This window comes from Pogona vitticeps, chromosome 6 (assembly GCF_051106095.1).
Source record: "Pogona vitticeps strain Pit_001003342236 chromosome 6, PviZW2.1, whole genome shotgun sequence".
Lineage (NCBI taxonomy): Eukaryota > Metazoa > Chordata > Lepidosauria > Squamata > Agamidae > Pogona > Pogona vitticeps.
Genome location: NC_135788.1, coordinates 53,477,459 through 53,494,657, shown reverse-complemented (window position 1 = coordinate 53,494,657; position 17,199 = coordinate 53,477,459). Strand labels below are relative to the sequence as shown.

The window sequence follows — 17,199 nt, the reverse complement described above, 5'->3', positions numbered from 1 at the left end:
GGCCCTATAGATTTCAGTCATATGTCGATGACATGGTTCTCCTGTCCTGCACAAGGGTCAGCCTAAAGTGGCTAGTTAGCGGTTGCTATGACTACTTGACACTCAACAAGCTCCAACTAAATTTAGTGAAATCTAAAATTATAGTCTTTTGCGAAGCATGGAAAACCTTTTCTTGGTCTTTCAATGGTAATTCTATCTAGCATGTCAGAGAGTTTAATATTTGGTTGTCTTTTTTCATTATAGACACACTTGGTCGATTCACCGGCAGACAGCAATTAAGTCAGCAAAGCTTTCAGTGCAGGCTGTCCTATGCTTCCATCGTACTTGGGGCCCCTCGTACATCCCCACTGTACTGCGGATTTTTAATACAAATCAGCAGTACATTTTCTTCATGGCATCCCCATCTGGATGTCTGCATTCCACAGCTTTGTGGAAAGGATCCAGTCAGTGTTCCTGTATAAATCTTTGACCTGCTCCGCTGTGTCTCCTATGCCTTGAAGTCGGCCAAGACAGGATTGAGAACCTGGCTTGGCTTAGATTCTTTAAATACTGGGTCAGAAACTGTTTCTGCTCATCCCAGGACATCCTATTCCAAGTGCTGCTTTCTGACAGAGTATTTCCAAAATGTTTGGCCCTATTTATCAAGAAAATAAAGACCCTGGGGTTGTCACTAGATCTGCTGGGTTCAATACCCTTATCCCAAATATTCTGTACAATCAAAAATAGAGTTCTGGATATTGACGGGCAAATCCTGCTCAGTGTTGCACAAAGGGTCTGTTCCCCACTATATTTTCAGTTGCCCCTCTCCCATGGCAGAAGACCGAATTATCTCTATCTCTTAGAGCATCCCCAAGACCGATGGACATTCACCCTTGCTAGGTGCAATATTATAGCTTCGAACTTAGCACAGGGCAGATATACGGGTTTACCCACAGAACTTACCCTGACAACAGTCAGATACATCTACTCCATCATGCAGAGGTGACGCATTGTGCTGTCGCAGAATTCTGAGCCCTAACAATGTTATTTGGCTGTTCCCTGCCATGTTAGCTGCTAAATGTTTTATTTGCATCTTAGTATGTTTTAATTTTGTACAGTATGCTAATAAAGGTTTCTGTCTGTCAGAATCTAAGCCAGATCTTTTTTATGATTTCTTTTTAGGTTATTGATTACATTCTGCCACCCTTAATTTCTTTGGTCTTCAGTCAAAATGGTAAATACATACCTACGTCAACTAAAATACTCATTTTGCTTTAATTAAACATTAGTGTGGTCACAGGATTGGCACATTGATATTTTCTAGTGGAATGGAGATTCTTCAGCTTGCGACTGCTCTCTGAAACCACATCAGTGCTTGTAAGCCACAGGGTCATGGCTGAAGAGAGAGAGAACTTTAATTCAGACAACAAACTTCTGTGTCTTATTAGAGAGTCACTGCTACCTCAGTAAGTGCACAACATCTTTTCTAACTGAATCTAATTCAGTAACCAATCTTTTTTGCTTGCACATTTTAAAACTGTGGTTGAATGATTTATTGCATTTCATTTCATTTCTATACCTCCCCAGTAGTGCCACAGCACTGTTCTGGTCAGTTAGCAGTGTAAAATAAAACAGGATATAACAAACAAAATAATAAGATACAATCATAAAATAAGCAGACAAGCAAATTAAATCAGCATTAAGCCCCAACAGCGCAGTGTTTCAAATAAGGTCATGGGACAAGATGCCCAAAAATCCAAGTGAGGCTGTATTTGAAGGCCTCCCAGAAGAGCAGCATATTCAACAGCTTCTTAAAAATAGGTAGGGAGAGGACCAGGTGCAACTTGACTGGGAGCTGATTGGTGCCACTGCTACGAAGGCCAAACTTCTCATTGAAGATATCCTGACCTTCGGAATCATCACCCAGAGGAGCGTAGTCTGAAAAGATCTGGTGGCATGGGAGGGTGAACTTAGGAAAAGACACTCCAAAAGGTAACTGGGTGCTAAACCATTTTAAACAGCAGAAGTAAGGTAGTCATAATGAACAACCAGCACTATCGCACTTTACTCTGTCAGCATGAGAGTTTTATGCAGGCCTTTGCAGTATGTACTGTAAAAACTAAACAACTGCAAGACACCCAAATAATTACTACTAATTAATTCAAAGCTACCTGACTTCTCTTGAAGAAGAATTTTTATTTAATTCTTTCAGTGTGATTTTGCTGGAATTCTGTCTTTCCACTTGGTGTGATGTTGATGAGTCCATTTACTTTTGAATTGAGAATTCTTGTATGGTAATTGAAATACATTTTTTTTTTGGTTTTCAGTGTTCTGTTTTTTTTAAAAATGAATGAAGAACATGGGAAAATCTGGTTGCATTTTAAATATTAATATAGAGGATAAATATTTGCATTAGGAAAAATACTTGTTGGAAAGGACTGGTGTAGAGATAAGTGGCCTGTCCTAATTTGACATCAAAGGAAATGATAAGTTAAAATCATAAGTGAATGGATTTAGGAAAATACATACTGAGAGGCAGAATGGATGGACTAATAAAGCTAGAAAGCATGGAATGGAAAGTGACGAAGATAACTTGGGCCACAGTGTGCATTATATCTTACTATGTAAGAACTTCTGTATAGTTAACTGCTGCATAGGCACAATATGTATATAACCACCTCTTTTTTAAAAAAATGGTAAATTCCTTATCAAGTTGCAATTTTATGTAAAAAATGACCTGTGAATGAACCTCCAAATCGATCCTGCTACCATATCTCTGCTCACTTCCTTCAAACCAAATTCTGTAACATGAAGGAGAAGTACTTATAATTGCAAATGAAAACATGTGTGCATTGCTGAAATCTAAAGTGACAAAACACTAGAGAATTCTCAACTATTGCTATTCTATTTGCTTGGTTCTAGCTTTTTCAACATAACAGTTGAGGAGTAATGATGGTGCAACATGAATTATTGCATTGATTTGTTTCTTTCCATGACTGTGTTTGGATGTAGCTTTAAATTATAGTGTGTTTTCGTCATAGTTTTTTTTGAAGAAGCCATGATCCAACTTTCAGTTTAAAAAAGGAACCATAGTTTGTTTAAACTACTATCATTGCACACTTTTGAGGAGGGTTGTGAAGTGTGATGAATCTATGCAAGCAAATATCACATTAGTTACATACCAGGATGTAGAAGTGGAGAGCTAATGGGTCGGATGCCCATGGAGAACTTTGAAGCTAAAGATAAGGAACTTGTGCTGGATTCTGAAACAGGCAGGAAGCCAACATAGGAATTTAAAGATAGCTGATGCTTAATCAGAAACCTGTTCACAGTACCTGGGTCTCAGATACCAGGTTGAAGTAGCTTGTATTTGTGTCTAACAAGTTTTTTTCCTCTTGTCTCAGATTTGAACAAATTCTAACGGACCCTGACCCAGTACCAGCTTATGCCCTGAAGCTGCTGGTTGCTCTAACAGAGTATAGTTCTGCTTTTACAAGGTAACACAACATTAATACTTACATGGATCATAGTCCAACAAATTGTCTATTCTCATTGTAAAGCCTTAAGCTAGCCATGGAGAATATTTTACTTCTCCCACAAGCATTGAACAACAGATTCCCCTACTTCTGTGGATTATGACAAATCCCTTATGAAACTGAGGGCAGTTTTAAAAACCATTTGCTGAGTTGAATACAGAATTGCTATTTGAGAAAAGGAAGTATAAACTCTTTGGTCTCTTAACAACACAGTTTTTTATCTGTGTAATCCTTTGCTATGGAAACTTATTGGGGGAGTGGAACTGGTAAAACCATTCCTCAAATATCTCATTTACCTTAAAAGCCCTATTAGAGTTGCTATAGGTCAATTCCAATTTAAGGGCACCTAACAACAAACAATTCTTCCTACCATTATTTACTCAGTTTTAAACACTTGCAGAGAAAATAAGCATCAATGAATGTAATGGAACTTAGTTAAGAATAAGTGTTTGTAGATTTTCATTTTTGGATGACTTACAGTTTTTTTTTCCTTTTAATTTATCTAAGAATAGGGTAGGGAACACAAAAGGTAAAAGGGAGTGGAAGGAAAAGGAAAGGGTTAGGAGAACACAAAATATACAATCATCGAATCTAGTCATATTACAATAACAAATCCACTTTCAGCTTTTTTGTAATTTGGTTGCCCTCCAGCTATCCACTTATAGCTTTATTTCGGTTTAAATATATGTTACTCCAACACTATCTGAGAACCATGGCCACTTGTATAATAAATCCCATCATTCAGTTTCCTTTTGAATTGGATAGTTATTCATCACATCTGAAAAATATCCATTTCTGTCTCATCCCATACTTTCTCAATATGTTCCTCTTGTTTCAGTGATTGCTTTCTTCTAATTTTTGAAAGAGGAGAATGAATCCGAAACAACAATCCAATTTTCAGTATCACATTTTCTGACTGTAGTAATTGAATAAATCACTGGATAACTCTTTACCCCATCTATGTTACCTGGTATCTTACTTAATAAGGGCTGTTCTGGAGTTAATACAGTTTCACTTAACTGTTGTTTAACATCCAATGACCTCTCTTTCATCTGATTTTCTCTCTGATTAAAATGTTCATTTATTTGCTGAAATCCTGCTGTTATTATCTTCTGCATGTTAATCTGCCATTCCTTGTCTGTTTTTTGTGCCATTATTCCCAAATTTTGAGCCATTTCGATGTTTCCATTAAGTAGGGTTTATATAAATAATACTATATCCTTCACAAACCAAATCCACAATCATAAACTTCCCCTAGGTTCTTCCTCCCACCCATACACAGATGTTATCATATATAAAATCAACTTTTAGCCCGGCAATTTAAAATACAACTGTGGCAAAAATATCCTCTTTTTCTGCAAAAAGCTAACAAAATTCTATTGTCAGAGTCCCACACAGGCAAGCCAAAAAAGTCCAAACTACTCCGCGATCACAAGGTTTCAGTCTCTCCAATAGATCTCCTTGTAATCCGACTAATATTCTTTCCATTGGTCCAAAGAATCCATAAAGAAAAACTCCAGTCCTGGTTTTCCTGGCTCCTCAGTCCAGTTGGTCATGTCTCAATGTTTTGTTTGTTTCTCAGTCTGTCAGACTGGTCATGTCTCAATGTTTTGTTTGTTTCTCAGTCTGTTCTCATGCTTCTAAAAAAAGAAACTAATTCCTTCTTCTCCAAAAACCAGATAAACATCTATTTTCACAGTCTAGGTAGAGAGATCCAATCTGAACCACATTCACAAAGTTTCAGTCTCATAAATCCTGTCCATCAGTATTTTTTGTTTTGTTTTCAGGAACAAAAATCTTTTCCATCACTGTCTCTCTTTTGGCCTTGAGCCAGCCTGCTGTTTAAGAGTCAATTTCACTTTTGAAGAAGCAGGCTGGTAAGCAAAAGCTCGCCGCTCCTTTCCTTCTTTCTTTTTCAGCTTAATGGGGTTGTTCATAAATCAAAAGCTTCAACTTACTTTGTTACTATATATTTTCCATGCCGTCATACTTGTTCTCTTCTCCTCTGGGGGGGGGTACTCACAGCTCAGTGCCAAGATGGCTCCCGCATCCGATCTGTGCTCGAGTGAATTTTACAGATGGAAGAAATACTGGGTTGCTGCCCGCTCTCCCCCATCTGTTGCTCACCAAATACTTCAGAGAAACCTCTCCTGGTCTCTCCTTTGATTCCCTTATTTCTAAGGGGACCCCAAACCAGGCGGTTCCAGCTTTTCCCGGGAGCTCCCTTGGATCTCCTGACTGCACCGCGACAAGCCCTGCCTCCCCGGATGACTTATAGGATTAACATTTGTTACAGTCAGCTCTGATGTCACCTGTCCTTCAAGGGTTTGGAGGGAAAGTTATCATCCAATAGTGGTCGGGAGGCGGGACATCAGGAGGAGGAGCTGTGTCGTATATATAAAAAGTGGAGGTTTTTAGGTGGGAGAGAGAGGAGGAGTTGGGTTCTGTGTGAACACGTGTGGAGAGCCTGTATAAGCTTGAGCCTTTCGTTACCTGATTACATGATATTTGTGTTTTACCAATCCATGTGTACCAATCAATAAACATTTAGTTCTTTTATTTTTAAATCCATTCCAGTCTGTGTGACTCAATTCAGGGAATGGTTGGTGGCAGACTACCGGAAGTGTAGAAGTGTGGTGACGTAGCGACCTTCCTTTGAGCTACACGCTCAGTCAAATCAGGTTGTTTATCTGCTAACATTGTTTGGATTAAGCTCTCAGGAGAGCCAGAGAAATTTATAATAACAGAGCTAAGTAGTAATTGATGGAGCTCGCTAAATTTAGAACAGTGGTAGATAAGAGAACAGTATCGTTGGCATATAATAGCAATGGAACAGAAGATGAGTCCATCCTAGGAGCATGATGTTCAGTTATGGCAATGTGGTCTAGTAGATCTGACATGAATAAATTAAAAAGAGTAGGAGCAAGGACACATCCTTGTTTAACTCCTTTAGAGATTGAGATATCTTTGGGCAGAAGACATTTATTATTGACCCGTACTTGGCAACTGGTGTCAGAGTGAAGTTTATGCACCAAGAACAGCAGACAAGGGTCTATTCCTTTGCTGGCCAGTTTATTCCAGAGCAGAGATCGATTGATGGAGTCAAACATTCCTGGAAGATCAATAAAGACAACAAAAAGATTGCCATGGAAATGAAGATAATACAGTGGTGCCTCCCAAGACGATTGCCTCGTGGGACGAATAATCTGCAAGACAATTAGTTTTTGCGATCGCTGTTGCGCTTCGCAAGATGATGGTTTCCTATGGACGATTTTCGCAAGATGACAATTTTTTCCCCATTGGAACGCATTAAATAGATTTCAATGTATTATAATGGGGAACCGCGTTTCACAAGACAATGTTTCCTGTGGACGATTTTCACAAGATGACAATTTTTCCATTGAATCGCATTAAATGGATTTCAATGCATTCCAATGGGGAACCACATTTTGCAAGATGATGTTTTCGCAAGACAGTGTTTTTTGCGGAACGAATTAATGTTTTCTTGCGAGGCACCACTGTATTTCTCAGCTAGAAACACGACAGTGAGCGTGTGAGCGAGTGTTGAGGATCCTGCTCGGAAGCCTACCTGTTCCTTTCCAGGCAGGCTAAGATCAGTCATCCATTCCAAGGGATGTTTCTCTAGATGCTTAGCATATATTTTATCAAGTCTTGAAAGTAAGCTAATAGGGCGGCAATTAGCTGATATACTTGGATTGCCCTTTTTAAACACTGGAATAATGATAGATGTTAACCAGGAATCAGGAAAAATACCAAACTGGCCAGAGGTTTCGCTCACCAGTGCGGATTGTTTTTAATTAAATCAGCTGGGATCTCATCTGGTCCCGGAGCCTTCCCTGATTTTAGGGAGGCAATAAATTCTAAGATCTCCTGTTCAGAAACTGGGGGCCAAGGAGGAACATCACGAGAAATTTGCCCAGCGAACTGAGTTCCCGATGAATTAGAATCTGTAAGTAGATTTGAATAATAATTGGTCCATTTGACAGGAGAAATAAGGGATTGTATGGCATTGGTTGAGGAAGGGGTTGTAAATGATATCAATGTCCAGAATTCCTTTGTATTCCTGATACAGGAAGCATGAATCAGTCTGGTCATTGTCTTAGGGCACAAGTGTGTCTTTTCCCATCCAGGAGAGATTGGCAATTCTTTTTTGCCTCAAAATGCAGTGTAGCTAGATCAGAGGAGCCCTGAGCATGTAAGCGGTGGAACATTAGATGAAGATTTCTTTGGGCAGCCCAGCATTCTTCTCAAACCAATTATAGAAAGTATTATAGTTATCCACTAAATGCTTAGGGTTTTGAAGACTGCTGAAGGACTTATTGCTTGGTATGACTGGTCCATTGGTCATATAGATCCCTAGTTTTATTTGACCAGACTATTTTATGATGATAAAAGGCAGGGGGAGTAATAGTATTAGTTAAGAGGGGAAGCTCCCAAAATAAAGATACAAAAACAGATTGATGGTCACTTTCAGAACAAGAACCAATCGTAAAGTTCACAAGTTTGGGAAGCAAGTCAGGGGAGATTAAAATGTAATCTGCCACACTCATACCCCTGGATGATAGAAAGGTCGGTCACCGAAATAAGTGCTAATTCTAGATCCGTTGAGAATTCTCAAATTATAACTACAACAAAGGTTGACCATATGATGTGCTACCTGATTGATTGTTGGGTCTTTAGATGTCCTAGAATCTCAAAAGGGAGGTGGTATTAAAGCATCAGAGCCCCACATCATATGATCAGATTGAGCATCGTTGCTGAAGCCCAATCTGGCATTAAAATCACCTGCTAAAACAAGTGAGGAAGATGGGTGATCAGCGATTAGAAAGTCAAAAGTGGCTGTCTTTTCCAGTGAAACTTACTTTCTTGTGATATATCTGAAGTGTTACACCCACACATTATTTCCTTTCTATCTCTGCCATCCAAAGAAGGTATGCAAAGTTTTATGAGCCATTCCCGAATCTGCTCATAAATTTTACACTCTAGGATAACATGACTCAGTGTCTCTATAGTCCCCTCACCACATACACATAACCGACTCTCGTAGGGGGTATTATTGTACCTTCCCAGCAGCACCGCAGATGGCAACAAGTCCATGCATAATAACATGAAAGCCCTTCTATTTTCACAATACTCTAAATCATTTAAGTACGGCATAGGTAGCAATCTATTCAGGGAGTTTATTTTAATAAATCCTTTGGCCTTGTTTATATCATGTTGTCTTTCTATATCTAGAATCCTTTGCTTAATCAAATTTTTTGCTTGGATCATATCCATTGACAGTAGATATTGTTGTGAAAATCCATAATACCCCAGCTTACGTTCCAGCATTTTCCGCCATGTTGGGACAAAGCAATCTTGCAATGTCAAATAGACTAGCCCTGAGGTATTATGATTCAGTTTTAGCCAGTATGTTACAGCAGCTATCCATAGCCTGGCCTCAACAGTTACTAGCCCAGCTTCCAACCTTATGGCTGAGTTTGATGCACATGTAGGAAGCTGTAATATAGCTCTTGGAAATTTTGATTGCTGTCTTTCCAAAACAGTCAAGTTTGCTGGTATACTAAATGGGGCTCCATAGGTCATCTGTGCTAACGATTTCATCATATAAAATTGAATAGCAGATGTGACATTTCTTCCCCCCCACGTCCAGAAAATTTTTTGTATAGCTCCCATGCTTTTTTGGGCATTTGTTATTGCATGTTTTATATGCACATTTCTCTTACCATTTGCTTGGATTATCAGACCCAAGTATTTGTAGTATTGTACTTTCTCAATACGTACCTCATTTAATTTCCAAATATACTTTTTAGGTCTTTCAGCAAATACCATTACCTTGGTTTTGTCATAGTTTACTTATAATTGATTGTGATGGCAAAATTCAGCAAGAGCCCACAGCATTCTTTTTAATCCATTGGGGTTCTCGAGAGTAGTACTGCATCGTCGGCATATAATAAAATGGAAATGTGTTTATCTGCCAACTTAGGTGGATAAAAGTCCATATTATTTAGATTTATTACTAAATCATTTATATAAAGATTAAATAACAAGGGCGCCAAAATGCAGCCCTGTTTAACCCCTTTTTCAGTTTTAACAGGTGCTGTAAGGTGTCCTTGGGGATTAACTCTAATTCTTACTGATGTATTATTATGTAAAGCTTGAATCAAGAATAATAAACGCCTATCAATATTAATATTAGCTAATTTTTTCCATAGTATGTTTCTTGAAATAGAGTCAAATGCAGCTCTAAAATCAATAAGAGCTGCATACAGAGACACCGAAATTTTAGAGGAGTATTTCATAATTAAGTGCTCCAGGATTATACTTTGGTCCAAGGTCGAATGGGCCTCTCTAAATCCAGCCTGTTCCTTAGCCATAAGGGACTCTTGGTCTATCCAATCTTTCAGTTTCCAATGAAGGTGTCTAGCATATAGTTTACTTATCACGTTAAGTAAACTTATAGGCCTGTAGTTAGAGGGCTGGTCTTTGTTGCCTCTTTTATATACAGTGAACCCTCTACTTAAGGAATTAATCCATATTGGAATGGTGGCTGCAAGTCGAAAAGTCTGTAAGTCGAATCTCCATTGACCTACAATGCACTGAAAACCGATTACCGTATTTTTCGCTCCATAAGACGCACCGGACGTTAAGACGCACTTAATTTTTAAATATCGAAAATTAAAATAAAATAAAAATATATAAACAGAGCAAGTCCCACACTGGGACTGCCAAAAAATATCACCAAAAACAAAGCAACATAGAAACATACCCCCCAGCCCAAACCTACCCTCCAAAACCCACCCAGAACATTTTTAAAAAGTAAAAAGCAGCAACTAATTTTTAAATACCAAAAAATAAAGTAAAAATAAATAAACAGAGCAAGTCCTATGCTGGGACTGCAAAAAAAAGTACCAAAACACAAAGCAACATAGAAACATACCCCCAGCCCAAATCTACCCTACAAAACCCACCCAGAACATTTTTTAAAAAAGTAAAAAGCAGCACCTTACCAGTGGAAAGCCTCCTGGAGGTCCTCAGAAGCCACGATGGTGGTGGTGGGGGACCCCCACGGGGCCTGCTGAGGCCTCCGGAGGCCTCGGAAGCCAGCGATGGTGCCTGGGGGAGGCCCCCACGGGGCCTGCTGAGGCCTCCAGAGGCCTCGGAAGCGAGCGATGGTGCCTGGGGGAGGCCCCCACGGGGCCTGCTGAGGCCTCCGGAGGCCTCGGAAGCCAGCAATGGTGCCGGGGGAGGCCCCCACGTTGCCTGCTGAGGCCTCCGGAGGCCTCGGAAGTGAGCAATGGTGGCAGGGGGAGGCCCCCATGGGGCCTGCTGAGGCCTCCGGAGGCCTCGGAAGCCAGTGATGGTGCCTGGGGGAGGCCCCCACGTTGCCTGCTGAGGCCTCCAGAGGCCTCGGAAGCCAGCGATGGTGCCTGGGGGAGGCCCCCACGGGGCCTGCTGAGGCCTCCGCAGGCCTCGGAAGCCAGCGATGGTGGCGTGGAGGGGACAGTATTTGCTCCATAAGACGCATACACTTCTCCCCCCACTTGTTTTGGGAGAAAAAGTGCATCTTATGGTGCAAAAAATATGGTAATCCCATAACCAGTGGTTTTTATTCTATTTTTATTCCATTTTGGTTTTTTTCTGGTCTGTAAGTCGATTCTCTGGCTGCAAGTCGAATCTAAATTTTGCAGCCAGAGAAGTCTGTAACTCGAAAAGTCTGTAAGTCGAGCCGTCTGTAAGTCGAGGGTCCACTGTATAGGGATTATGATGGCAGTACCCCAATCCTTAGGAATTTCCCCGGTTTTATCAATGGCTGTAAATAAGGCTGCAATTACTGGAACCCACCAATCAAGATGTTTTTTAATTAATTCAGGTGTAATCAGATCAGTGCCAGGCGCGTTACCTATCTTCAGGGTTTGAATCAGGTGTTTTACTTCTGTGGTGCTCACTGGTGGCCATTGCGGCAGCTCTCCTATCTCTGGACTACCTTCTTCTTCCATATCTGACTTAGTATATTTAGTTTTGAAAAAAGATTCCCATGTTTCTGGCAATATATGTGCATTCAGTACTAAATGGGAGCTATTAGGACAATCAGCAACAAATCGCCAAAACAAGGAGGAATTTTTTAACCTCACAGCTTCACATAATTGTCTCCATGCTCTCTCTATTGCTTCTTTTTTCTTTTTTCTTGAGAGATTTATACTGTGCCTTTTGTTGTTTCAAAACTGAGGATGTAAATTCCTCTGGTTTAGTTCTATAAGTAAGGTAGCTTTTCCTCAACTCTCTTTTGGCTTCTCTGCAGTCCCTATCAAACCAACCGGTCTCTCGATGACTATCCAGTCTAGTGCCAGCAGTATTCACTTCGTTGATTATCCTGTAAATATCCTGTGTTAAAAGTTCATACCCCTCCAAACACCTATCCACATTTTCTTGGTCCAAAGCCTTTGTTAAGATTTCAGTCGTGTGTTCTGAGCCTAAAAGTTCAGCTATTCTACTGTCTGTATTTTTGTTCCATCTAACCACTCTCACTCTATTTCTGCATCGTGTCAAAACTTCCTTGTATTGAACATTGATACGTGGATTTAAACCCGGTATTTTAAAAAGCATATTGAGGGGCAGATGATCACTATCAAAAAATCCACTAACTTCAAATGAATGAATACATCCCACCGTTTTTTCTGAAACTATGATATAATCCAAAATGCTCATCCTTTCCCCAGACCAATACGTGAATTCAGCCGGGTGGTCATTTGGATAAGATCTGTTTAGTATACACAGACTCATTTTATTTACCACCTGAAATAACATATGACCAGCGTAGTTTATCTTACCATCTTTGGACTTCCTTTGGAGGGGAAGCATGGCTTTTCCACCTTCAGAGGGGCATAACTTATATCTCTTATAAAAGCTACTTTCATCTTGCCCAATTCTCGCATTGAAATCGCCTCCCTCTATAAGAAATGCCTTCGGATATTTTATAATTATTTGCCATAAATAAGCTTCTAAATTCCTCCATTCAGTTTCTATTTGTTGTTTAGTTTTCAGTGGGGTATGATATACATTTATTATAACACAGGATATCGGCTCATGTTGCACTATTATCGCCATTGCTGATTGTAAGTTAGAAGGTATAACATTAACTTTTAACTTTTAATGCAGTGGAGATTAATATTCCTAGTCCCCCCTTAGCCCTACCATGATTAGATGATTCTGCACTTATTCCATAGGCTTTGAAACCTTCTAAAGTTGGAGACTCGGTGATCCATGTCTCTTGCAACAATAAGATGTCATGCTTGCTTAGATATGTACGTACACAGTCATCCCTCACTCTACCTGCCCACCCCATGACATTCCAAGATATAGGATAAGGGTCAATTGTAATATGATCTCCCTTGAGGCCAGCCATTGGCCTATTCTTGCCACTCAGTATGCAGCCTCCTATATCCCTGGTTGAATTTCTTATCCATCAACCCATTGTTGTTGTTTTCACGGCTATTTATTTTCTTCTTTCCACCTGATCTCCCTCTCATGAACCCTACCCGTCTGTTTCTATTCCGATTACCAATTATAACTGATATTGGCATACCCTCCTGAAGAGCCTTGTTCCCTTGTTGCTGTCTTTGAGCCATGGGCTCTGTTGATATATCTGATACTATATCGGGGGAACTCTTCTCATGGGGGAATCCTGCTTTCCTAGGGGCTACCCTTTCTATTTCTAGGGCAGGTTGTCTTAGATCATATTTTGTAGCTGGAATTAACATTTCCACTTTATTAGAATTCTTTATATCCTCCCTTCTCTGAGTCTTGGGTAATTCCATTTTGTATTGGAGATTATTCTTGGTGTCATTTCTATCCTTCCTAACTGCAATCACCTTTTTGGCTGTTTTAGGGAAGGACTAGAACAATCAGCTCCGTCCAGTAGTTTGAAAAGTGGGCCAAAATTGATACTCTTCCTTGAGTTCCTACTCTTCCCACTTGGTAGAGTTACCTTCTTCCTACCACCCTTGTTATCTCTACCCCTATTTTTGCCCAGCTTCCTTTTTGGCTCATTCTTACCAGAGACCTTACTACCCATAATTTTTGCTGAGCCCAATGGCACTCCAATATCCTCTATAGATCTATTTAAGTTATCCTTTACTACACCGGGAGGTTGGTTATTGCCCTCTGCATCCTTCTTGGAGGGGTTTGGAGAAATATTGTCATGTTGTATAATACGCTTAGGATCCGCACAAAGTAAAAGCTCTTCCAAGGAAAGGCCAGCGATTCTGTCTATTGTATCTGGAGTTAGATTATAATATTTAGACTTATCAGGGGTTAAAACTGGACAATCTTCGTTGTTATCTCTCTGCTGTGATTCACTGTTGGACAGGAACCGTTCCTTCTTCATCAAGTATCCTAGTAAAACTATCATTAGGTCTTTTATATCAAATAAAAGGTCCTGAATTCCCATCAAGTGTCTTATTTTATGAATGTCGGACTCTTCATTGGTGTTACAATGTGGCTCATTGATAGTCTTATAGCTGTTATTATCTGGCATGGGATGTTGATGTACATCATTAATGAATTCTTTTGGTTCACAACCATTATCTTGATCATTACAGCTTTTTGCTTCTTAATTTGGTTCAGGACCCAGGGTGGGAGGGTTGAATGGGGAATATACATCTGGCTGCATGCATCGTCCAAAGTCCACATCAATCTCCCCTGATATATAGCTGTTCTCTTGAATCTGAAGGTCATTTGCAATACACTCTGGTAAATCAATTACTGAATTTCTTAAGGACCTTTGAGTGCCAAGCTCTTCCTGATCATTCTTTCGAGTACCATATGTCCATGATTTAACAAAATCTGTGATTTTAGCCTTTTGTAGTGATTGCAGTACCGGAGACATTAGGGTAAAGTCTGCAAGCTCCTAGTTTCTTAAGGCTATAGGCACCACATTTGCTTTACAATCCAACATCATGTTAAGATTAATCACCACGCGTTCTATGTAAGAGGTAGCAAGGCTTCCGTATTGTGGCTTCTCATCTAAATCAATCCACTTCTCTGTCTTACTTAACCAATGACTCTGGAATGTTACTTCCTTCCTTTTATCCTTGTCTCCAAGTCCTTCTCCACTCCTCTTCTCACTGTTGTTATCAGGATAATAAATTACTATTTCAGAGGAGTAGGAGTAGGAGACCACTCCTTCTGGCGGGCAAGCAATTCAGTGATTTATTCTTATTTCATCTAGAGTTGACACTTCGGTCTAGCTGCCCGCTAAGGACAGCAGAGTGCCAAACATAGAGCCTTGTACAGTATCTTCTAGGGAGGCACCATAAACAAGGAATTAAATTATTGAGGAATGAAATCAGCGAGTCTACCAGATAAGGGAGTCATCCTTACCCGACCGGAACCGGAAGCCCCCTCTATATATCACTACAGAGCAGTTAAAGTAGTCTCTGGGCTCTTTACAGTTTCATTATGCATGCTAGACATTGCCCCACCCTGTACGCTGGGTGCTCAGTTTACTGACCTCAGAAGGATGGAAGACCGAATGATCCTCGAGCCGGCTACCTGGGATTGTATCCAGGTTGTGAGTAGAGTTTTAGCTACTGTTCTGCCATTTAAACACTATACCACAAGGCTTTTAAATGCTTTCATTTCAGTGAGCTGTTTTATGTTTTCTACAAGCTTACTTCACTGTCCAGTATTCACGTCTGTACATCATAAGTTCAAATGCTGTTGTATGGATAGTGTTTGCCTTGGTCTCCAACAGTAATCTTTTCTACTTCTTTCATACCAGCTGTTCCAAGTTTCACTCTTTTGATTTCTTGACTACAGTCTCTGTTTTGATTCATGATTGAAGCTAGTATAGAAATTTTTGACACTTTGATTTTTTCATTGTCCATATTAATATCCTGTACTACTTCTGTAGTCATGATTTCTGTTTTCTTAATGTACAACTGCAATTCTGCTTTAGCAATTTCTTATTTCAACTTCACCAGGAGTTGTTGTCAATCACTGATGCTTTCTGCCAGCAATATCATACCATCAGCATATCTTAAATTACTGATTTTCCCATTAGTTTTTCTTCCTCCTCCATATGAATCTAAATCATCTAACTTGTAAATCTGCATACATTTTCTGCATATAGATTGAACAGATAGAGAGGTAAAATGTGCTCTTGTTGGATATGTTTGCCAATGGGAAACCACTCTGTTTCTCCATATTCTGTCATGAAAGTAGCTTTTTGTGTACACTGCAGGTTATGCATCAGGACAATCAAATGTTGTGGCATTGTCATTTCTTTTAGAAAATTTCATAGCTTTCCATGATCCACACAAAGGGTTTGCTGTGATCTGTAAAGCAGAAACTGACTTTCTTCTGGATTCTTTGGTAGCCAATGTATATTTCTAATATGTTCTCTTGTGCCCCTACCTCTTCTGAATCCATATTGAGCACCTGGCACTTTTTCTTCTCGATTTAAAAGTCTTTCTTGTAAAATCTTGACCATCAATTTGTGGCATGAGAAAGTAATGCCATGATTTTACAGTTACTGCACTCTTTGGCATCATCTTTCTTTGAGTTTAAGATGAATATTATGCATTTTCAGTCTTTGGGCCACTGTTTTATTTTGCACACTTGTTGGTGTATTCTTGATAGGATTTTGATAGATTCAGTCTCTATATCTTGGAATGGCTCTGTTGATATCCCATCTGTTCCTGGTGATGTCTTTCAATTGCTTGGAGATCAGATTTCATTTCAGTTTCTAAAACTGCAAGTTGTTCATCAAAGGATTCTTTTTAAAAGGAATTTATCATTTTTGTTTCTTTTCTGTATAGTCCTGTAAACTCTCTCCAACTTATCTTTGTTTTATCCTGATCAGATAATATACTTTCTTTCAGCATTCCTAGTTTAAATTTCCTTTTGAGTTCTTGGATCTTATGGAAGAGTGGTTGTTTTTCCTTTTTCATTGTTTTGTATTTCTTTACCGAAGTTATCAGTGTAGTAGTCTTGTCTCTCCCCCCATACCAGTTATTGAAACATTGTATTCATGATTCTTACCTGATTTCTGTCATCTATTTTTGCTTCTCTCCTGTTGTTAACAGAGTTTTCTTGGTTGTATACTAAATATTTTCTTTTCTTTTGGTTACAGAAATAGTTTTATTGGCATTCCTCCCCAAAATATCTCTGGTTTCAAATCACAGTTCTGGTTCATGATCAAGTGAGTTTAGTAATACAATCTCAGAATACAGGCTATTTAAAATTTAAATGTTTTGATTTAAATCAGTCCTTCCTAGCTGATTTGAGAGGTTAAAATAATATATTAAAATTAACATAATATTGCTGTTTTTATATCATTCAATTGATCCCTGGAAAAAGGTTCTTGAAACAGTATGTTTAAAAATATTCTTAAAATAATGTTAATGAGGGTTTTATTCATTAGTAGCCTTAGTTTTTGCATTCTTTTTCAGTACACACTGTCCCCAAAGGATAACTAGCATATAATTCCTTTAAAAACCTAGTTTTATGATAGGTGGTCCAAGTTCTGCTCTATAAATACTGTATTTTCCATGTATGAGACATCCCCATGTATAAGACCCCCACCCACTTTTCTAACCCAAAATTAGAAATCTTAACTTAGCTTTCAGTATTCAGCCTCTGGGTTCAGAACACTTGGACA

At 39.3% G+C, this 17,199-nt stretch overlaps 1 protein-coding gene across 15 annotated transcripts in view; it reads left to right on the top strand.

Moving 5' to 3' along the window:
• ULK4 (unc-51 like kinase 4) overlaps window positions 1–17,199 on the top strand; it is a 596,488-nt gene that overhangs the window by 280,815 nt on the left and 298,474 nt on the right. For all 15 annotated transcript variants that reach the window (XM_078377379.1, XM_078377378.1, XM_073003534.2 and 12 more), the window contains exons 28-30: window positions 1,162–1,213; window positions 1,304–1,445; window positions 3,384–3,476. In XM_078377379.1, coding sequence (XP_078233505.1) covers window positions 1,162–1,213; window positions 1,304–1,445; window positions 3,384–3,476 — 287 coding nt within the window. The remainder of the gene's footprint in view (window positions 1–1,161; window positions 1,214–1,303; window positions 1,446–3,383; window positions 3,477–17,199) is intronic.